The sequence below is a fragment of the Eptatretus burgeri genome, chromosome 10, assembly GCF_056783735.1.
Source record: "Eptatretus burgeri isolate ZD-2024b chromosome 10, Ebu_testis_v1, whole genome shotgun sequence".
Taxonomy (NCBI): domain Eukaryota; kingdom Metazoa; phylum Chordata; class Myxini; order Myxiniformes; family Myxinidae; genus Eptatretus; species Eptatretus burgeri.
In genome coordinates, this window is record NC_140970.1 from 5,453,022 (window position 1) to 5,476,742 (window position 23,721).

At 42.3% G+C, this 23,721-nt stretch overlaps 1 protein-coding gene across 1 annotated transcript in view; it reads right to left on the bottom strand.

The window, feature by feature from the left end:
• Window positions 1-20,785, bottom strand: part of LOC147017875 (fish-egg lectin-like) — a 31,032-nt gene extending 10,247 nt beyond the window's left edge. The window contains exons 1-4 of the mRNA XM_085896941.1: window positions 20,666-20,785; window positions 11,464-11,536; window positions 5,037-5,191; window positions 1,341-1,671 (exon numbers count right to left, since the gene is read on the bottom strand). Of these exons, the coding sequence (XP_085753067.1) occupies window positions 1,341-1,671; window positions 5,037-5,191; window positions 11,464-11,536; window positions 20,666-20,723 (617 nt within the window). The 5' untranslated portion in view covers window positions 20,724-20,785. The remainder of the gene's footprint in view (window positions 1-1,340; window positions 1,672-5,036; window positions 5,192-11,463; window positions 11,537-20,665) is intronic.
• Window positions 20,786-23,721: the final 2,936 nt, after the last annotated feature.

Genomic DNA, 23,721 nt, shown 5'->3' on the forward strand with positions numbered 1-23,721 from the left:
GGGATGCAGTAGTCGAACGCGGCTCGTGCGTGTGCATACGTAATAAAGGAGAGCCGCCGGGCAGAGTACGCCCGCGCTCGCACTTGTACAATACAGCCCGGCTCGACTGTCCTCCCGCTCGTGTCTGCCTGCTAAGCATCTTCCATTTCAGTACATTACAGTTGGCTGACGAGGATCTTCGGATCGGCGTGTGCAGGGCGGTTCCAAGCTACGGAGCCAAGGGTCTCGCCAACACGAGCATGGCAGAAGGTCGGGGCACAGCGCATGGACGTGTACCCGTGTTCGGGGGAGATGAGTTCGAGTTGTTTTCTGAACAGTTAGGTTGCTACTTTCGGGCGAATGATGTAGAGGATGAAGAGAAACGCAAGGCGATCTTGCTCGTCTCGCTATCAACGGAGCACTACCGGCTGCTAAGTGATTTGGTGGATCCACATAGACCCAGTGATGACGTGCTATCCTTTCAGGACATCGTGGCAAAAATGAAGACCCACTTGGCGCCAGAGAAGTCGTTACATCTCGCGCGGTTCCAGTTAGATCATCTCGCTAAGGGTGGCGAGGAGCGCGTTGCGGACTTCGTAGCACGGGTGAAACATTCGGCTGTGCCGTGCAAATTCACGACAGAGGAGCGTCCGGCACGGCTCAGAGATCGTTTCATTTCTGGTCTGCGAGACGCAAAGATGGTAGCAGTCATCCTGCGGTTGACCGACATCACATTCGACTCGGCGGTCGCGACTGCTTCGTCTGTCGAGCAGACACTCACGGATGTCCGGACCATTGCTGGCCAGGACGTAATGAGTAGCTCCAGCTGGGGCATGTCGGCTAATATCGAGGTCCACGCGGTGACCGCACAAGTGGCGCAGGTCGTGCAGCCCGGAGTCCGAGCGATGGCTCAAGTGCCGCAGGTCGCACGCGCGCCTGGCGGTGCGGGACGAGGGGCACCGCAGCACGGTCGCACCGGGAGCGAAGGAGCTTTCCGGGGGTGCTGGGGGTGCGGGGGTCTGCACCTGCGACAAATGTGCCCGTATAAGAACACCGTGTGTTTGCATTGTCACAAGGTGGGACATTTGAAGCGCTGTTAGAACAACATCAATGGAATGAATGAACAAAGAGAGGGGTGTGAAGAAGAAGGAGAAGAAGAAAATGAACGAAAAAGGAGAAGAAGAAAAAAAGAAAAATAAAGAAAAATAAAAAGAAGAAGAAGAAGAAGTAACCAGTCCATAGTAAAAGGGTTGAGTACGGGGCTATTTAAAGGATGAGCACAAGGAGAGAATAATAAAGGAGAGAAGGAAGGAGGTAAAGTGCAGCTCGTGAAACTGAACTTTTATCAAATGGATACAAACCTTTGATAAAGCTTCGATTTTGAGTCAATTACGTATACAACGCCATTGTCGCTCACATCCAATGTTACAAAGTCTCCAGGGATTGAGAAGGAGCTCAGAGAGATGGCACAGGTACTTGTTGTTATTATGTATCTGAGGTCTCCGGTTGAGTCGATGCCCCAGCAGTCGTTCAGACCACAAGCCATCACAGACATTGGAAAATACCCCGTGAAGTAAGAGCGCAGTGGATCATTTTTATACTGCAGACTGCAGTAAATGTTCGTGGACAGCTCAAGTATGTAGAACATATTGTCACGTTTGGAAATTACTTGCCGTGCAAGCCATGTTCTATCTAAGGGAAAAGACAACAGTAAAGTTAATAAAACAATGACTGCATTATTCTACAAGGAATGGTGATTTGATCACAAAAAGCCTTTTTGTTTGACTTCAGAAGGAACCACTTATTCCATCCAGCAAGCAGTAAAATGTATGGAAAAGGCAATGATTATCTCTCTATAAATGGTTTTGTTTATAAAAGGTGTTTCTTTAAAAAAAATCTTTAATGTCCCTCCATGAACATATTTGGGGAACATATTGGGGAATACTTCTGGTCACTGGCACTGAGAATCAGGAAAGAAGAAGAAGAATCAAATTAGCTGAGATCGCAGAGGTGGTGAAATGGTCTTCAGTGATGCAAGACCCGCACCAATCGAAATCATAGGTCATGAGGACAATGAAGGATGAAAGGCATGATGTTGCCCCACAGACCACATGGACACAATGGCTTGGTCCAAAGGATCGCAGTTTCACAACCAATCATAACAGGGAGATGGTTATTGTGGGATGAGGGTGTGAAGAATGGAAAGGTTGGTGTTGCTCTCAGATATCGTGGGTCGAGGGTGTGAATAACGAAAAGTGTAACCCTTCAAGTATGTTAGTTGAGAGTCATCGCACACTGCCAATACTTGCTCGCCACACAGTCCTCGTATTGGTGTCTTCTTTCTCATTCCATTGTTAAACAACAAACTTTTCAGTTCCTTTTTTATTTTCTCTTTGTGCTTCTACGTTGGCATTGAAATCTTTCACAATAATATAAGTTTTCTTCCTCCTGGTTGAGCAAATTATTTCTCTGCAGTCAAGTTTCATTTATTTCTTAACCAAGATGGTTTGGTGTTTGTTGTTATTATGCATCTGAGGCCAACGTTGCCTGTGAACTTGACTAAAGGCCCTGTCACACCTTGACATTTTAGCCAGCGTATGGCAAGTTTTCAAAATGTATGTAAAACGCTGGCGTATGCTGAACTATTGATGTTTTTTTTAAGTTTTGGGCATATCATAACGTGTTGGACGTATGCATAACGTATTAGTAACGTACACAGAACGTTTTAATCACATATAGATAACTTATACCAACGAATGCTGAGCGTGTTGTCGGCGTTCACAACCTATGCCCAACGATAGTCTAACTTATGCATATCGTGGCAGCGTATCGCCGACGATCACGTGGCGTAGGCTATTCATAGGCTGCGGCTCGACGATTCAAATCATAACCGCACTAGACATCGAAGTGTGAAGCCGCTGTCACAACTTGACGTTTTAGCCAGCGTATGCCGACGTATGAAAAATTTGCCGAACCAAGCTGGCACACGTCGAATACGTTATGGGTAAGTTTGTATACATTAAGAGCACGCTGGCATACGTCGTAGTACGTCGAGAAATTTTCTGCATGTTGAAAATTTCTCGACATACTCGGCGTATGACACACGTTCCGCATACGCTGGCATAATTTGTAGGCACGTTACGCGATCGTTGACATACGTCGACATACTTTACTTGTACGTTACTCATAAGTCGAAACATGTCGAGGTAATGGTTAGCGTCAGTGTTCCAGACTCCCTGGTTTTTTTTTTTTTCTTCGGAATGACTGTGCTGTTGACACTTCAGTTTATAGTGCGGTTATGATTTAAATCGTTGAGCGGCAGACTTTTAATTATATTATATTATATTATAACCGCACTATAAATTGAAGTGTCAACATCACCGTCACACCGAAGAAAAAAAAAACAAAAAAAAAAACAGGGAGTCTGGCACACTGACGCGAACCATTACCTTGACATGTTTCGACTTATGAGTACCTTACAAGTAACGTGTGTCAACAATCGCGTAACGTGCCTACAACTTATGGCCAGTGTTATGCGGAACATGTGAATCATACGCTGCCATACGTCGAAAAATTTCAAGCATGGAAAATTTGTCTAACAGCTCGGCGTACTACGATGTATGCCAGCGTACTACGACATATGCCAGCATGCTCTTAACGTATACAAACTTACCCATAACGTATTTGACGTGTGCCAGCGTTTTAGCCAAATTTTTCATACGTCAGGCATACGTTGGCGAAATCGTCAAGGTGTGACAGGGCCTTAACATTTATTTTAGGTGCTGGGATATGATTTGTGATAAATTGAGCAATTCGTTTATTTGTGTGGAGCATGTGAATCCTTGAGAACACAATGAGATTATATATAAATATTTGTTCACGTATTTTGAAAACTATTTTAATCTTTCAAGCCATTATCGACCAGCAAATTAAAAAGGTCATGGCTCAGGGTCAGGTGTCCAATCAAAGCGGGGTTTCCTCAAAGTGGGACGTCTTGGTATCCGGTCATCTAGGCAAGCAGTTATAAAGTGGCAGTTCTAATTATGTCTCTTATTATGTCACACACCAGTATACAAACGCCACACAAAAGAAGCCCTGGCGAGGGTCTGCAATCTGTGATTGCTCTTTTTCTTGCTTCATTAGTATTTGTTTAGTTAGTCCTTTCCATGTGTCTAGTGGAGAAATGGGAAAGATGTGTGGTGTAGGGCTTTTCGTTTGGTCTTCAATCCTCTATTCTTTCTTATATTTATTTCATCCCTTTACTTTACCTAATAGTGGGGCAACTTCGCTAAATATAGCATAACAATTGTGCATTTTGTGAGGAAAGCACCAAATTTGGCACACTAGTGGCCTATCATGTTATGAACAGATTTGGATATTAGGCCATCTCAAATTCAGCCGCTGATGGCTGTGGCAGCCATTTTCCACTGCCATCAAAAATTTTCAGATGGCCCAATATCCAAATCTGTTCATAATATGATTTTACAATTACCATAATATGGGGTTTTACAATAATCATGGATGGGATGAAGTGAAACGTCCTGACCTCCAGCCATGTCACTTCAAGGTACATAGTTCCTGTTTGCGTTTTGCTTGTGAGATTGTTGGTGCATTGCGAGATGCACTTGGATCATTTCTACTCTTCTTGGAATATCACCACTCTTTCTTGTATCATGTGCATTTGGATGTATGATTCTGAATCATTATGTAAATAGGACTAAGATTGCATTGCAATTTGGTAAGCATAAGGGACACTCTATATCTCTCAATGAATACAATAAAAGGATTTAAAATAACAAACATAACAGCCCTTGAGGGTCTTTCCTGCACCTCTTTCCCTTGAGATACAAGTCTGAAAACTTTCACAATTGTCCTTGTTCTATGTGAAGGGAACGCCAATAACTTTGGATACTTTTTGTTGCCCAAACCGATCACAATTAATTTACCAGCTCGGGCTGCAACATTTCAATCCTCAGTCTCATGCTTCATTGCCCTTTTCTTCACCTATGTATGAGGACGACACTCTTCCTCTCAATCACACAATGCTCAAAACTTACCCTCAATGGTGAACCAGCTCCCGTGGAGATAGCGGTAAATGTTCCCTGAGTTGTTAAGACCATACACAACTGGCCCATTCACACTGATTTGCTTCATCGGTCCCTTCACGGGAATCCACCTGTAGTTGCACCAGCGATACACCGCGTCCCCAGTCCTAGACGACAAAGTGCATCACGTGATACATTTGCTGCAGCATCGCCATGCTATGAATGTACAGACTTGTTTTATCATCAACAGAACAAGCAAACCAAACTGCATCGATCTATACCAAGCAGCTGCAAACAGCATTACATACTCTAGAATCTTGAGAAAAAGGTGAGACACTGAAGTCATCACAAAGACTCTCAATGTTTTTGTCTTTCTTTGGACATACCAAGATACTGCTCATTAAGCGAGGTTAACTTCCCATTGCTATGACCTAGCCGTCAGGTAGAGGGCTCGGGCACCGTCTATTGTTCCGGAGGTCCTAATCAACATGCTCGGAAGACCAAGATGACAGGTGCCAAGACAAAATGGACAAGACGGACAATTCCACGGCCCACCAGGTATCCCTAGCTAATCCCAAGTGGGGGGGGGGGGGAAATAATAAAATAATATTTGCCAAGATATAAAGAAAATAATGTGTAAAGAAGAAAGTTGGGTGAGCGGGAATAATAATAATAATAATAATAAGAATTCCGGCCTGTTTGAGTTCATATTCCAATGGCCTCGCCACAGCCACAGGCCACAAGGCTGACACTTCACCGCCACCCTCCCTTTCTGGAAGGGTTCTCAAACTTCACCAATGAATGAGCCGGAGCAATTCCTGCAACACCTTGAAGCCACACGCTGCTTCAGGTCAGTTCAGGTGACACTCAGGAGGAGAAAAGCTTCTGCTCCCCCTACGACCAACGTATCCCAGTGAGGCTCTCCTCTGCCTCGGTGTCTTCAACACAGACGGTGCCTCCAACGGGCAGCGGTCCTCGGAGGGATCACTCTAATCCTCAACAAGGTCTTACAGGCCAGGTCTCTCGTCACACAAGCCAGACGCACGTCCTCCGTTCATTCCCGCCTTTTCACTCCCCCTCTCACCAGCCTTTCCACCAACCACGAGAGCTCTCACTTCTTCTTCTTCCTCATCTTCTTCTTCACCACTTCCTTTTTTTACTCTACTTTCTTTTCTTGAAAATCCACGCAGTACCGCCTCATGAGATAATATGTAGGCCTCGAAAAGAGAATAGAAAGAGAAGGGGAAGGAAGGCCCTGCAGCAGAAGGATCGAAAACAAAACAAAAAAAAAGGAAGAAAGAAAAGAAAAAATAAGGAAGAAAAAAAATAAGGAAGAAAGAAAAATAAGTTCTTGAGAACCACAGCAACACCAATGCAATACCCCCCTCCCTTGAATGTAACACCATGCAAACCAACCCATGAGCTTAATGGCAAAATTTTAGGGTGAAATGTGGAAATATAGTTTAATTCCGAATGTCAAACACCTTGGGGTGACAGTTTGCAACACCCCGAGAGTGGAGGCTCGATTAAATGTGTGCTCAGATGGCAAATTGGATTGAATGAAAACCCATTCTTTAAACTTCTACAATACTTAACTTTGAACAAAACTGCACAACAGAAGCGAATGAGTAAAACCACAGTGATTATGAACAAAGCATACAACAACAGAAATGAAACAAGAAAGAGATTATCCACTTATGATGAAAATGGTCAGTGGGGAAGCGATAAAACAAGAGGGAACTCAGTGGAGCACAATATCTCTGCCACTTGGTAGCTATAACAGCATAACATAACTCTGGCACTCAAAACGACGTAACGGCACTCGGACGAGTGCATGCCTCTGTCAGGCCGATTAGTTTATATTTTGTTTCCCACCTACAGGCCGGATCTGGATTCGGACCTCAACCAAAATGTTATCAGCTTGTTCTTGTCACCTCACCAATGCCTCCACCAAGTTTCATACGAATCCGTCCCACAACATTTTGAGATATCATGCTATATATAATTTTTGGCCCTATCTCTCAATGGTTCCCCTTTGGCCCTATTTCTCAATGGTTCCCTTCGTATGCTGAATGCTTGACTGCTGGTTGCATCATTGATTAGGGGCATGGCTATGCTACTGATGCAGTGCCCCTATTACCAGTATACTGGTGCTCGTTTCACCGATCTCAGAAGGCTGACAGGCTGAGTCAACCCCCTGGTGTTAATTCAGCAGCCAACAGGGCTTAATCTCAAGATCCTAAGATCTCAAGCCACCACCCTAACCGTTAAACCAACACCAGGCTCATCTCTCAATGGTGAAGAATCACTTAAAAATTTGAGGATCCGGATCTTCACCAAGGTCTAATAATTTCGTCCTTGTCACACACCCAACCTGTCCTCCAAATTTTGTCTGAATCCATCCTTGTCACACATCCAATCTATCCTCCAAAGGCGAGAAAGCCTTGTGAGCATTGCCATGTATAAGCAGCGGAGTTGAGTTGCAGCATCATGAAGAGATATGGAAATGCTGCTGAACAACAACAACTTTGGGCCGGTAAGGGACTGATTACATGCTGCTGTACGCATGGGCTATGGCTGCCAATTTAAGCAACACAAGTTGGAGCAACACCTCTCTTGATCTGCTTCTCTGTTTCAATTGAACTGCTGTCACTGCTCACAGTTAGTTGGGCGATTTAGTGTCATTTTTCAAGATTACCATTACCGAGCGGATAATATCACCAAAGTTAGCATGATGCTTCCTTTGGGCTTACGAATTCATTTTAGGTTAGGACCCCTTCTTAAATTTTCAGGGTATCCAAGTAAGACACAAAAATCCAAGATGGCTGATACCCATCATAATATATCACCAATCTTGGCTTATACAAGTCATAGGAAGGCAGAATTGGGACCAAAATATGGATTTTTGATGTCACAAAATTTGAATGCATTAAAACATTTTCTTTTCCATGTCTTTGGTGTTTTTGAAAAGATGAATTCATCCTAAACCAGCAGCATGGGTGTGCAGATGGAAGTTATTGAATATCTCAATCCAGGACAAATCCTAATGGTGACTACATTTGATCAACCTCTGTTTGCCCTTGCAAAGTTTGCACAGAGGGAATGGCCAGTCAGTCCTGGTGAAGCAGGACAGATGGTGATGTAAAAATGGGCCTCATAAAGAGAAGGCCTTCTGGAACACACTGAGATACATCTTGTAAGGTTCTGGTTGGAATGCAGCCATCTCAGAGGCAGAGGTGGTCTGCTCCAGCATTGCCAAGTCTTCTCCGAAAGAGCTGCATCCCACAAGAACTGGGCATGCCCACCAAGTCACTGTCTTGACCCTGCATGACCTCCAGTCTCAGGCTTTTCTGCTCTCCAAGGGCTCCAAAGCCAAGAACTTTTCAGCAGCTTGGAGGTTGGACATGCAGAAGAAAAGTGGGACATGATGCACTGGGACATGATCCTGGGACATGAAACCTTTATTTACGTATTCATCATCATCATCATCATCATCATCATCATGGCTCATTGGGAGAATTCGTTTCCTTTGTATGTGGCAGTTTTGGAGGAGCTAACACATGTGTTTTTTGCTTCAGACTACATGAATAATGTGAGGTGGGTGCCAGTGTACATCAGAGACATGAAATCCTTGCCTGTACCGATTAATAATTAATTCGAGAACAATGTCACATACATAAACATGGGGAACAGTTGGTAACTAATGGAAGTTGTGTATGGTAACTTTCGGAGAGCACACAGGACTTTCATACTTAATTATTACTTAAGTTAATTACTTTCAGACTCAGCTCATAAAAGGAAAACATAACTCATTGAGAGCACTGGAGGCACAAGATTTTTGTGTTCATTGTGTCTTTTTCTCCATTACAATTCATAATGGTATTCGAACCATCATGTTTCTTTTGGTTATAATTCATATCAAGTTTTGTTTTGGAATTACAAATTGAGAAACCTTTCTCATATAAGTCTCATCGTGTCTGCACTTTTGGAACAGCAGTATAATTTAAAACAAGTAACTTGGGACGCATGTAAATGATCGGTTATATCACAGTAAGGTACACCGTTGGTTATTGATAACTTGTATTGATTGATTGATATATTAATTATCAATCACTAAAGCTATGGACCTCGTTGATCAATTAATTGAGGGTGGACAAAAGTTACTGAGGATTGAATTGAGATAATATATTAAGTTGAGGTACTTGCATAATATTGAAGGACTGTCCATGTTTTGAAATTGATCGACAGATTGGTGACATTATTTGTTAGGAATAATCCTTTCTGCCAAATGCTGATCCAACTTGTGGAAATTGAGTTATTTTCCACCACATTGTCTACATCACATCAGATGAACCTGAGTTATCCATCGGTACTAACAGCCCCATGCCAAAAAGTAATCATGTGGAGGCTGACATGAAGGTTGTGGTTCTGAAACTGTATGCACTGGAGCAGGGCAAAAGGATTGTATAAGTATGTACATGCTGTCGACACAGATGTAGTAACCATTTTTATTGGTAAATTCCATGATCTACTGTGACTAATCTTTTGCCAGATAGCAGGTAGTGTTCAGCATGGGCAAGAATTGCAGATTTTACAGCACCACTGGCATTTGTGCCAATCTTGTACAGTTGATATCATGGGCACTACCAGTGCCATTATCTGGTTGTTATTGGGATACCATATCAGCCTTCAGAGGCAAGAGAAAGGAATCTGCCTGGCAGGCTTGGTAGGCCTACAAAGACATTGCAGAGACATTTGTGTATCTGGCTTGTCACCCCTTTGTATGGAGACTCTGGGGACTTCCAGAAAATTGAGAGACTGATTGTAATCCTCTATGCCAAAATTAGTCTTCTGAATTCTGGAAATGAGGCAAGAAAAGAACACTTCTGCCTGAAGGATCGATTCATGTGCAGAATTACACCCACCCGGGATGCTCAAAGTCAACATACCCAACGGGCGGTGTATCAAACTGGAATCTGGACAACCAGCACACAGACATAATAACTGATGCTTTCACCACAGGATTTTGGTTGGACCAAAAGGGTGGAATCATGCATGCCAGTTTGTTTGACAATCCCTGACGTGTTTTCATCGTGCAAAGAGCTTAAACATGACTCTTGCATTGGAGACTGCTCCGAGTGCAAATTCAGGAAAGGAAATTTTGATACCTATCACTTTGCAAGTGTAAATGCAATTCATACAACTGACAAATACATTGATGACATTGTAGATGTGTAAAATAAATCATAGAGAACATTGTATATGTGTTGCTGTTTTACATAAATTGCACTGAGATATACTGGTGAATGTGCATTTTAATAATCTCTTACAAAGATGGCATTGTTACAAAAATTATTTGAAGAAATAAGGTGTGATATTGTTGGAACATAGTTAGATTAAGTAAAATCAAGAACCCATATTTAACACTAATTTCGCCTTCCCACAACCTGAAGAACACAAGATTGGTGGTGTGTGATCAAGGGAGTCGGCCATCTTGAACTTTGGTACTTTCCCTGAACACTTGAAAATAATTCACGAAAATATTCCTCACCTAAAATTAATTACAAGACCTGAAGGGAGCCTTTTGTCAAATTTGGTGCTTTTATCCACTATGTAATGGTAATTTCACTTTGTCACCTGACTGTGACCACTTTCTCATCTCTGTACATCATCAACTCTTCAACTTAACTACACACTTTCCCTGTATCTCTCCAACTAACTGTCACTCTCCTTGCCTCTTTCAAACCCAATTGTTGCTCTCCTGTATCCCTCCAATGCAACTACCACTCTCCCTATATCTCTCCAACTCAACTGCCACGATCCCCGTATCTCTCCAACAAAACTGCTACTCTCCCAGTATCTATACAACCTAACTGCTACTCTCCCTTCATCTCTCCAACCAAACTTCAGCTCTCCCTCTCCAGCTCTCTCTATATCGCGAACTGAACCACCGCTCTCTCCATATCTCTCCAGTCGAGAACTTAACTCCCGCTCTCCCTGTGTATCTCCAACTTGACTGTTGCTCTCTGTGTGTCCCTCCAAAGCAAATACCACTATCCTCTTATCTCCCAACTGTTACTGGCACATCCCCTAAAATTCTATACTCCACCATCAGTTCCTCAATGAATCAGCTGATCATTCACATGTGCCAGCTCAAGCAATGGCAAATTTGAAGCCAACAATATGCAAATGGGATTCAATCATTGACACTGTCTGTATGTTGGCAGTTGGTGCTGGGTGAGGGGAAAATTCTGGAATACTGCACTTTAATAATAAACTACAAAACAAAACATCACCTGGAGGTCAGATTACACTTCACTTGCTTGATCCAATGAAGTAATATTTACATTCTTAAATGGTATTATCAGAACAAATGCAGTACACATCATTTAAAAACGATATCCACGAAAATCACCGTTTACTGAACAAAATTGGTCACCTGACGAAGGCTTGTCCACCGCCTGCGTCCACGGATTGGAAATCAAATCCATGTTCTTGAGAACACTGAAGGGCTACACACAGCATTGAGACAGCATGTTACAAACACTTATGTACCACAGTCCAACTAGTGCAGAGGTAGTGCACTTCCCTTTGAGTTATCTATTCTTGATTTAATTCCCGACTCGAGTATAAATTGTTTTAATGGTGCTTCATCGACAGGGCATTATACAACAAAGTGTGCTGTTCCTAAATGGAAGTTAAGCTGGGTGTCCTGTGTGCTCTCATTATTTGGTGTACGTTAAAAATCCCATGGTATTTTTCATTAAGAATTGGAAAGTTATCTCCGGCACCCGAAGCAAATTCAAGATTTCGAGTGACATCCCGAACCAGTTTCCTGCTTGCCCAGCAACTGAGTTTATGTGGGTGACCTGATCGGAGTGTTATCTACATCTTCTACATATTAATGATGGATTTCACTGTCCTCAAAGGGAAAATGAGTGACTTTTAAATCTTCTTATAACCCTCTCCTGAATGGTGCTTCTTCACCACTTTATGTCTGACTTCTTTGAAAATCTTCTTTGTCTTCATGTTTGTCTTGTTGGTTGACCAAGTGAGTTTCATCTTAAAACTCCTTTGATAAATAAGTAGGGAAGCTTAATCTTTTGAGTTCAACACCTGATTACATAGAGGTGAAACCTATTACACTTATTTTGTAACCTTACAAACAAATGATTTGCTCCTGAAGTGATTTATGGTTAATGAGGCAAAAGGGTTTGAATACTTATACAACTGAGAATCATCTGATTTTCTCTGTTAATCAAATTTATTAACCTCTGCCATCGAAGATGGATGGAGGTTACTGTTTTCACCCCTTTCTGTTTGTTTGTTTGTTTGTTTGTTTGTTTGTGAACAGTATTACGGAAAAAAACTCCTCGACGGATTTCGACGAAACTTGGTGGGAGGGTTAGGTCTGGTCCAAGGATCATGCCATTAGATTTTGGACTTGGTCCAAAATCCAATATGGCTGCTATGGCGGCCAATTTGAAGAAATATTTGAATTTTTTTTTTTTTTGCATTTCTACATGTTTCAAGTGATTTCCAACCCCCCCCCCCCCAAAAAAAAAATTGTTAGAGAAAAAAAATTTTTGCAAGTTTTTTTACAACAAAATTTCGATTTCTTTTTTTTGCATATCTACATGTTTTAAGTGATTTCCAACAAAAAAAACATGCCAAAATTATAATTGCGGCTGATTTTGGAACTTCAGGTGGATATACCCACGTAAAATCAATTTCTGTCTCAAGGAATCGAGTTATGACGAATGAATTGAGTATGTAAAAGTTAAAAGTAAAAGGGAAAGTTGCAAACTATAACTCTGTGAGCACTGTTGACGTCAAATTGAATGAATAGGATATCAGGTTCATTTGAGTGACCTAGCAGTATTGGCGGCGGAGGTTTTGCACTCTACCAAGTGCTCCCCCTCTAGTTCACATTTGATCTGTATTTTTTTAGCTTCATCACTTTGGAGTAGTTTGTGAAGACTATATACAGGGTGGGGCATTTATATCTGACACATTTGCAATCTTTCTAGCCGGAAGCAGTCTTGGCATAACTAATTATTGTTTTCTTTGTTTTACAGATAATATTTGAAAGATTTTAATGATGGAGCACTTTAAATGCAATGAGCATTTTTAATTTTTTTAATTTTTTAAAAATGCAATGAGCATGCCAATTTCACAAACAAGGTCATCATGACAGATGAGGCACACTTTGATTTGGCAGATTTAACTCCACCAAATTTCTTCCTATGGGGATTTCCGAAGGGCAAAGTTTATAAGGAACATCCAGCATCGATCGATGAATTGAAGGTAAACATCACTGTCACCATCCGCTCTATTGATCGAGTCATTGCTTGCAGTAATGAACAAAATGATGATCTGCTGTCGTGAATGCACGAATTTGAAAGGGGCCCATTTGTCTGATGTAATTTTTAAGAAATAAAGAATCAAAATTAATTTTAAAAATCTAAGGTTTTTAAATTTATTTTTGATTCTATATAGTGGAATCTATTATATATAGTGGAATCTTACAACTATTCTATATATTCTATTTGATTCTATTTATAAATTCTATAATTTATAAATTCTATATAGTGTATAGAAATTATTTTTTATTTGGTTTAGAAACAGAAAAGTTATAAGGAAAATAAAACCGTCAGATATAAATGCCCCACCCTGTATTAAGTTTGACTTGAAAGTATTATGAAATAAGCTTCGGTGGCATCAAAATGTGAATTGGGATCAAAGCTTTTTAACCTAATTTTAACATGCTGAGTCCAAAAATGCTTGTTCCCAAGCTGAGTTCTGGGTCTTTAACTCCTTCATTTCCAATTTTAAAAATGTGCGCTGAATTAAGTCGACATTAAAAATGGCACTGATGTCATGTTTTTCATTAATCAATTGCAAAGAAAAACACATATTGAAGAGCTATTGTTTTTAATTTGGAATTTACTAATTTTTTTATTTTCACATTTTATGAAGATCTATTATTTTAAAAGTTTAAGTTGATCATTAACCATTTAAGTTTTGCTGAAGAATCGACAGATTTAACCTCAATATCTTGTATTCACAGTATGTGTTATGTAGAGTAAATTATGCAATAGAAATGCAGAAATTTGTTCGATTTACAATGCAAATATATGTTTAGATCAAGATGAGAGTTAAGCTTTGCAATACACAATACTTTTAATGTGTAAACAAACAAAAAGACCCTTTTATCAAATGATAGAATGAAATGCACTTGACATGTACACACACTGTATCCATCAAGAAGTTCCAGGGAAGTCTTAAACATTTCTATTGCAATTCATGTTGCTGCAATCCACCAAAAAAAAGGAATGGCACTTTCATTTTAAACTGATATATATGAACAGAACAATGGGAATAACACAAAAAAAATTCAACTGTTAATAAAGTTGCTTATTGAAAGCTTTGCATGAGCAACATATATCAACAGAAATCAGTCATCTAACTTACCATAACACACCAGAACCAGAATAACTTTGAGCACATGACCAAACAAATTTGACTTGCCATTACTCCAAATTCATGACTGCACGCTCATCGTCATTCTATCTCCACACAGCTGTACATCGCAAACCAGATTCACGACATATACAAGGAAAGGTGTGACGGTGTTGTGTTCTTCCTAAAGTGTTATGTTCTTCCCATTTATGTTGGTGTTTTTATTGTTGTTGAATTGTCGAATGTTTGTGAATTGCTGCGAGGGGACATGATGATGCACGAGGAAGTGGATGGGGACGTGAGAGAGGAGACGCTATCTTAACAGAGTCGGAGATATTCGAACGTTATGTGCTGCGGAATAAACGGACTTGTGCCTAACAATCAATCGCATTGTTTAGCATCTGTCGAGCAAAGTAACAGGTGTTTTCCACATGAACATATTTTGAAGCATGATGAAGGTTAGGACTCAGAAACATGAGAACTGGCTGCAGTCCTGTTTCACACTTTCTCCATCCAATTTGTATAGGTTGGGGAAGCTTTGGTTAAGGTAGGTGAGCACACCTCCACACATCCACCAAGGAAGTGCACTGTTTTGAAGTGCAGCTGAAGAGCATCGCTAGTTGGGGGCAAAACTTCTGGCTTGCCAGTTTTGGGAAAGAGAATATGCCCAGCTGTATGAATGGAGTCTGTTCGCAGTACATTGAATATGTGACATACAAACCTCTGCCAGTACAGCTTTCTCCCTTGAAAACTCACCTTCCCCTAATGCCTTCAGTCGGTTATGATTTTCCTTGAAAACCTTTATCCACTGAATAAAGTGGCGATTTTCCAGATAACCTTATTCATATTCTGCCCTTTATACATATATTTTATGCATTTTGTGAGTTTGAGCCCCCTGCTGGCCATTTGTGTTCATCGAGAACAGGAAAGAGGAAGTGATGTAACCATCTGAGCACATTTCTCAGTGGCCCACCATCAGATTCATCCTTTTTGATCTGATGCAATCCTTGTTGCTGCACTATCGAAAGCATTGCCTGTGAGTGTAAAAATTTAATTGAATGGTTCATCGTGTTATATTGATAAGTATTTCACATATGCAGTCATAGAAACATTGTTACTATGTATGCTTAATTTACATTACCAGTACTGATGTCCTTGCACCATTATGTTGTTCTGTCCTCCGTGCCTGTGTAGACACGGGGTTACCATGCAGGGGCCATTCCGGGCAAGCATGGTTTTGGCCCAGTCGGGCACATTGTGTGATGAGTGATATTAAAGTTGATTTTAACCTCATCAAGATTGGTGTTTTGGCCGTGGTGCTCCGCTGGGGAATCTCCAAACCTTTGTGGCGTTGTCTGCTATCCATTGTCATCTCGTTGCCAGCTGGCATTGTTTGTTATATCATAAAGCCTTTTACATTACATCGGCAGACTGCTATATTTGCATTTTGTGTGCTCAGAGCAATGTGTATTTGGCAGATATCAGCAATTTTTTGGGAATTGGAAGATTGGAGTCAGTGTGATTACCAACTGAAGTACATACTGTATTCAACCCAAAACCCCTGAGTCGCTTTCACCCTTGTTTTGGGAGAATTTCAATGAAAGATATTTTGAAAAACAACATCGTATTCTAAACGTTTCAAAGAGATGTGCATAAACACTGATGTTTCTAAACAGCTGGCAATCGGACATAATATTAACAAAGGATATTATTAAATAAGGTCGTTAATTATCTTCAAAAGTGGGTTTTAATTAAGTCAAACACCCAATTTTCACTCATGCACTCCCTTGGAGTTCCCTTTGTGTGCATGCAAAGTTTCAGGTTTCATGGTTTTAATGTTATGGAAGAGACACACACACTGACATGTAGAATTGTAGACGAGCAAATACAACCTGCCACTTCGCTGAAGGGGGTGTGAAGGGGAGGGGGGTGGAGAAAGAGAGATGGAGAGAGAAGGGAAAGGGAGGGAGAGAAGAGAGTCAGAGAGGATGGAGGGAAGGCAGGGGTGGAGAGAGGAGGGAGGGGAACCAAGAAGTGAATGAAGAAAGGGTAAGCGAGGAAGGGGAGAAGAGCGAGGAAGGGGGGTGGAGGTGAGGATTGCAACGCCTCACAAAACATTGCTATACACTGTGGGAGGGAGGGGTGTGGGAGGGAGAAATGCAAGAGACAGACAGACAGACAGACAGAGACATCAAGAAAGCGACAGAGGTGTGGGAGGACAGTGCTGCATTTTATTTGGGGGGGGGAGCAAGGTGGGGACAGACAGAGAGAGTGGGGTGGGGGGGAGGAAAAAAAGAGGTAGGTGAGGGGTCAAGGTGGTGTTTGGAAAGAGAGTGATTTGTTATGCTTCATGACCGAACACAATTTTTTTTTTTAATCTCATGTCAGAATAGCTGCACACACAACCACACAACAAAGTTTGTAATGTTAACCACTGGCACATCTGAAAAACTTTGACATCCCAGTTCCAGAAAATTTGTGGGAACATTAACCAAAAGCATGGACTGAAAACATGGAAGTACCGCTCACGTACGACCTAATGATCCCATTGAGCATGAACATCGAAAACAAAGCGTAGTGACCAGACATCATACTTAGGTACAAAAAAGAGAGAAGAACGCATGGCTGAGTGAGGTGTTAATACCAGTGATTTTGGACTAAACGATGCAGAAATCAAGAAAATGACCAAATACCAAGACCTCAAGAATGAAGTGAAAAGATCCTGGAAGCTGAGGAATGCCAAAGTTGTACCAGTGATAGTTGGAGTGACGGGAATGATGATAAAGAACCTCACAGAGATATTAAAAACTATCTCTGAGCATATGATTACAAACGAACTCCAGTTGGAAGCTGTCTGGGGCTCAGCGACGATCCTGAAGAGAGCCCTCAGCAGTCAAGCACAAAACTTTGGGAATAGAACACTTCACAGCTTGGTCCATGAATCGTGACCCATTATCAAAATAAAGGTGGATGCTTTGAGCCCACCCTGGGAGGACTCCATTCCACTTTTTGAAACCCGCATATGTAGATACCAATCAACGACACACACACACACACACACACACACACACACACACACACACACACACACACACACACACACACACACACACACACACACACACACACACACACACACACACACACACACACACACACACACACACATTGCCTTTTATTAGTATAGATTATCCTGACCAAGGGAAACTGCACATTTACAGGTAAATTTCAAAAGATGTAATTCCGTGACTATCTCGAAATTCCATTGCCACTGCTTTCCTCCTTTTATGACTTAATTATGAAAAAACAACTCTCAGATCTAGTGCAAACCATCCTTCCTATGTTTAGCCAATATACCTGCGGATTCATAAATGTGACATTCTTCTTCACAGTGCTTTATATTTCAGAGGAATGCCTTTGTAATTTTAGTGGAAATAAATACCTGATTTTGTGATGTAATTCCGTTACCAGACCTCATCTGTCTCATTTAATTCTGAATGTACTGTTAGTCCATTCTTGATTTCAGTTAAAGGGAGGAGGTATATAGGCACCTTTTTAAGATTCAATCTTTTCTTTCCTGAACACATTACCGTACAGCATGTCAAAACGAGGCCAAAATTTCTCGGATTTGGAATTCTGTTGTGACGGAATTAACCATAAACAACACATATACATCCACATATCGCTTGTGTTTCTAATAAATTGACTGATTCATTTGTGGTTATAAATTTTTTTTCCGTTAGTTGTGCACCAGCAACTTTGAGCAAATACACGACCTGTGTGTAGGTTTACATAAATTTTCTTCAAATTCCCCTTGAACGAGTGTTAACCCATTTCATCGACCATTAGGAATGGGGTTATGCATCGAATAAAGGTCACAATTTGGTGGTCAGGGGGTCGGGGTCAATATTGCACATCATACTTGAAGCCATTCCCAGGAGAAATCACAAATGAGGCCCAAAAATATGTTATAAACAATCCATATGCAGTCCACAATCCACATATAATCTGATGATTAGCAAAATTGGACAGGCAATGGGATACAGCATTCATGCATAAAGGCTCATTTAAGCAACTTTAATAATGAAAGATCATTGCGGCTGAGCTCGCGGCCGACCTCGAAGCCGAGCTCGTGGTCCATAGTCTATAAGGGGGTTGAGATAAGCATAGAATGCCTCATATACATTAGGTTTCCTCCAAATTTCTTTCAGTCTTGTGTTAAACAACAGTAGCGACTGTTTAAAAATTCAATCATACTGTTGTGAGAATGACTCCTCGGGGTTAAAGATGCTTAGTTGGTATAGTACAGTTGTTTCCTGAACTGTTTGAGTGCTGAATTTTTCCATTATGCAATACGAAAATATGGTATTTTTTCAGGCAAACTGAATAAAACGTCTATTGTTTATATGGCAACCAGAGGAAGGAAATTTTCACTCTTGAACTTTCTTGGAGTTTTCATGATCGATTGGAGTTTTCTGAAAACTTAAATAGGAACAAACAATGCAGATTGTTGAATTATGACACGGGCCACCTATGTGGCCAACAGCACTCAAACAGTTAAAGTAAATGTTTAGCGTGAGTGTAAAGTAATTAAATGTAATATCAGACATCCGTCGTTATTACATTTACATCAGCACTGTGAACCTTTTATAATAACTGTGTCTTGAATTATCAACCTCTTTGCCAATTTCCCCAGATCGATGTCTCTTGTGGTGTTTCTGATGGATCCAGATCAGTGAGAATAATTAAGAATCTCCTGATCGTTCATTAGCATTGTGGGTGCATATCATTACGGGTTAAGGGGTTATATTGTTGTGTCTTGTTAAATTATTGCTTCCTCTCACCATGCCATTTGCTATTTAATAAATATAGATGGTCTCATGGTGAATTCCACTTGTCCTGGCTGCTTTGTTTGGTGGCTTAGGTTGGTTGCAGGGTAGTTAGAGTGGTTCAAACTGCTTAGGCCGTGCCTCGTGACCTCACGGTGTGCTTGGCCAAATGAATTTGAGACACGGACAACTATCAGCGTGGCACCCAGTTAATTCTGCTGCCCCCCGAGCAGTGTAACTTGGCAAATAGATCTGGGAACTTGCCGGGACTGTCGACTTAGCTGGCGTTTGCAGTCGCTTTTAAGTGACTTGCAGGACTCAAACTGGGCAGCGGAAACAGACCAGCAGGTGTTACAATACGATGGACAGAATGGTTTATCCTTGTAGTAATTTTTGCATCTAGTAGATGTGCACAACAAAACGCTATAAGAAGCTATTTACAAACCTTTCCACGGTGTTTGTCCATGGTGAAAAACCTCCTGAGGGAGGGGGGCAACTGAAGTTGAAACGTCAGCCATATGACTCTCAGTCCCTCTTGAAAGTTTGGTTAGGATTGATTAAATAACTACCGAATGCAATGTGGTCAGACAGACAGACAGACACACACCAAATTGCATATTTCAGGATTATTGATCCATTATGTCTTGAAAAGTTTCTGCAAAGTGGGGGAATCTCAATTGTTTCCCATTCTGCGATGGTGCTCCTCCTTTCCACCTTGCTCCTCTTGAAGCTGGAGAACAGTGCACCATTAGTATCTTAAGCAACAGGTGGATTCCCAAGGTCTGGAACTCTTTCAATGGCGGTAAGTTGGTGGGCTTTCCATTTTATACAAGTGCACACCTTTCCTTGCTCCTCCTGTGCTCTCCAACCTCTGACCTCTCCAAACACAACCCAGGTCGTCCACATTGCGAAAGAAATCTTTGCCTGCTTACCCTTCCAAAGTCCAGGCTGCTTGTCTACCTTCATTCAATCACCTCCTTATTCTGGCTTTTGTGGAATCGTCACATCTTCCTCACTCCAGTCTCTGAAATGTGCTGCACATCGGTGATCTCTACCACCCACACTTATTCTTTCCCTTTCTGTTAGTCACCGAACCATTCTAATCACTTTTGTGATATTTCTTTACTTATGCACGTCCACCTGCCTTCCCATACCCTCTGGTAGTCTGTCAACTTGTTGACCTTTGTCGTTTAGCCCCTCAATGAACAAAGATCCGTGTGAACATGCAGAAAATACAAATACTGTCCAATCATAACACAATGCCATTGCCAAAATGATCAAACAACTCAATAACATGCCAAGGATCTGCATCCCAGGTTCAACTTTAAAAGGGAAAATGTGCGTATTTACCTTGCACTCCAGAGAGAGCCAGAGACAAATAAATTGCAGCCAGTTTGAGGAGGAACATGTTTGCTGCACCTCCAGGTCAGGAAATTCTTGAAACAAATTCGACAAGTGTGTGACTGCTCGTTTTTAACATGTATTTAAATTTGTAATTTGACAAGGATCGATGTAATTTGACACCTAACATATCACCATTAAAATGAAAGATTGACAACTTAATTACTGATAATGAGTATACTCTTTCAACAATGCATCATTGTTTGTATGGTGTCATTTGATGGTTTTCAACAATGAAGGAGGAAAAATGATTTGTTGGAGAATATATTTTGTTCCACCACCCACTGCAGAATCTCTCATGGTACCTGCTGTTTCCTTGCTTGATTCTCAGGCTACAAAAAGGATAGAGTATCGAGACTGGCCATAGGTTGGCAACTATTGTGCAAGCTTTATGGGCCTGACTGGCCTCTCCATGCGTTGAATCTCCTTTTTTTGTTTTGCATACAATGTCGAGGCTCGTATGAGAGTTAACACACAGAACGTACAACAATGAGAGCAGGAGACAAGAGGGGTGGGAGAGGGAAGGAAAAAACAGTGGGGAACACAGACATGATGAGATCTGTGGAAGGGAGAGGGATGGGAAGGCGTACACAGGGTAAACAAGATGGACATAACAGGGAATTTCAAGTCCTTACACGACAGGGACTTTCATGACGGTGTCGTCCATCAGACGGCGGTCTCCTTGGGTTAACCTGAGGTGGTCCCTTCGGGTGGGTGCCTGGAATGTCCTATCCCTGAGAGAATGATCACCTGTCTCTGTTATCATTTAAGCTCAAGCGTTTGGACATCGGTATTGCAGCACTCTCTGAGGTTCGGAGACCGGATTGCGGTGAGATCATGGCGGGTGGTTACATCTACTATTGGTCTGGTCGCTCTGATGGTTACTATGCCCAAGGAGTTGCTGTAGCTGTGTCCAATAAGCTGACTCCAATGATAATTGAGGTAACACTGGTCAATGGGCGTATTATGAGACGAAGGATTCATCACTCCTTTGGTGTCATTTCCCTGGTCTCTGTTTATGCTCCGACTGAGGCGAGTGATTTCACCGTGAAGGATGCATTCTACGCCATGTTCGAGTCTGTGGTTGATCAGTGCCTCAGACGAGATACACTTCTTGTCTTGGGGGATTTCAATGCATCGACTGGAACTGATAGGGATGGTTAAGAGACATGTGTTGGTCCCCATGGGTCTGGAACTGTAAACCTGAATCGCATTAAGTTCCTTGACTTTGCAAGAAGTCATGGACTTAGGGTGGCTGGTTCGTGGTTTCAGCACCCACAAGCTAATCGCTGGACTTGGTATTCCAACGCTGGTGGTGTGGCAAAGGAGATTGACCATGTCCTCATTGATGGTCGCTGGAGGATGATCTAGAACTGCAGGGTCCACCGGAGTGCTCAGTTCCTCAATACTGACCACCGGCTTGTTGTTACAACTCTGAAGTTACACCTTAAATCAAGGAGAATGGAACCATCCCAGCCTTGGCTGGATGTTGGCAATCTCAAGGATGAGAGGGTAGCTGAGGAGTTTGGGAACAAGCTGATTGGAGATTTGGGGGGTCTGGGTGCTTTGGGAGGTCCGGAAGAGTTATGGAATGCCTTCAAGACCACCGTCCTTGATGTTGCCGGAGGATGTCTTGGAACTCATCGTAGGGCAAAGAAGAATGTTGTCTCTCGAGGGACACTGGATACCATTGACCAGTCGCAGGGCCAGGCTGAATGGCAGATCTGAGTTGTTCAGGAAGCTGAGGCGTAAAACTACGTGCGCTAAGGGTGGACAAGGAGGCCTCTGTGCGAGGAATCTGTGAGGGGTAGAGCATCACCTGTGGTCAAGAGATTCTAGTCCTGCTTACAGGGGAATTCGCGCATTGCATTCATCCAAGCCCATCCCGCGGTGTCCTGCAGTTTGAGCAGAGGGTGGTAGGCTCTTGACAGAGGAGTCCGAAGTGAAGGCCCACTGGGCCGGTTACTTTGAGCAGTTGTACCAGGCTGATCCACCAGCTGTCGAGTTGGACGTCAAGGGTGTTACAATCCCTGTTGCTGACCCTCCAATCAACTGTGGTCCACCTTCGCTTGTGGAAACTCAGGCTGTGGTGAACCGGTTGAAATGGGGTAAAGCTCCCGGGATCTGTGGCATCCATGCTGAACTTCTCAAGGCTGCTGGAAATGCTGCACTCATGTCGTTGCATGCAGTTCAGTGCTCTGCCTGGAACACAGGCGTCATCCCAACTTACTGGTAGAGAGGCCTTGTTGTCCCTCTCTGGAAAGGGAAGGGTGATCGCCAAGACTGCAACAACAAGGGGTAACGCTCCCTCGGTGCCAGGCACGGTCTTTGCTCAAATAATTATTGATAGGTTTCGCCACCATCTGCTTGAGCACCAGCATCCAGAGCAGTCAGGCTTTACACCAAAGAGGTCAACGATTGACCGTATCCTTGCTCTTCGGGTCCTCATCAAATGCAGACGAGAGTTTCGGCAGGGGCTGCTTGCAGCCTTTGTTGATTACTGTAAAGTGTTCGATTCAGTGAGTCAGGATGCCCTCTGGAGGATTCTTGGCCTCTGTGGGGTGCCATCAAAACTGATCGATCTGATGTCTGAACTCTACTCGTACTGAGAGTGCAGTGAGTTGTGGTGGTACCATCTCTGACTTATTTCCTGTTGTTACTGGTGTTTGTCAGGGTTGTGTACTGGCCCCCAAGCTTTTCAGCTCTTGTATGAACTGGATTCTTGGGAGGATGTCGGAAAGATCAAGCTGTGGTGCATCGTTTGGCAATGTCAAGATCCCTGACCTTGATTTCGCAGATGATGCAGTCATCTTTGTGGAGACTTCAGCTGTCCTTTTGGGGGCCTTCAAGGTGCTGAATGAGGAGTCGGAGCCGCTGGGATTATGGGTTTCCTTGGTCAAAACTAAGATCCAGGCTTTCAATGACATCTTGGATGCTGCTGTCGTGTCTGTGCCTGTTTGTGGTGAGGATGTTGAGGTCGTGGAGAGATTCACTTAGCTTGGCAG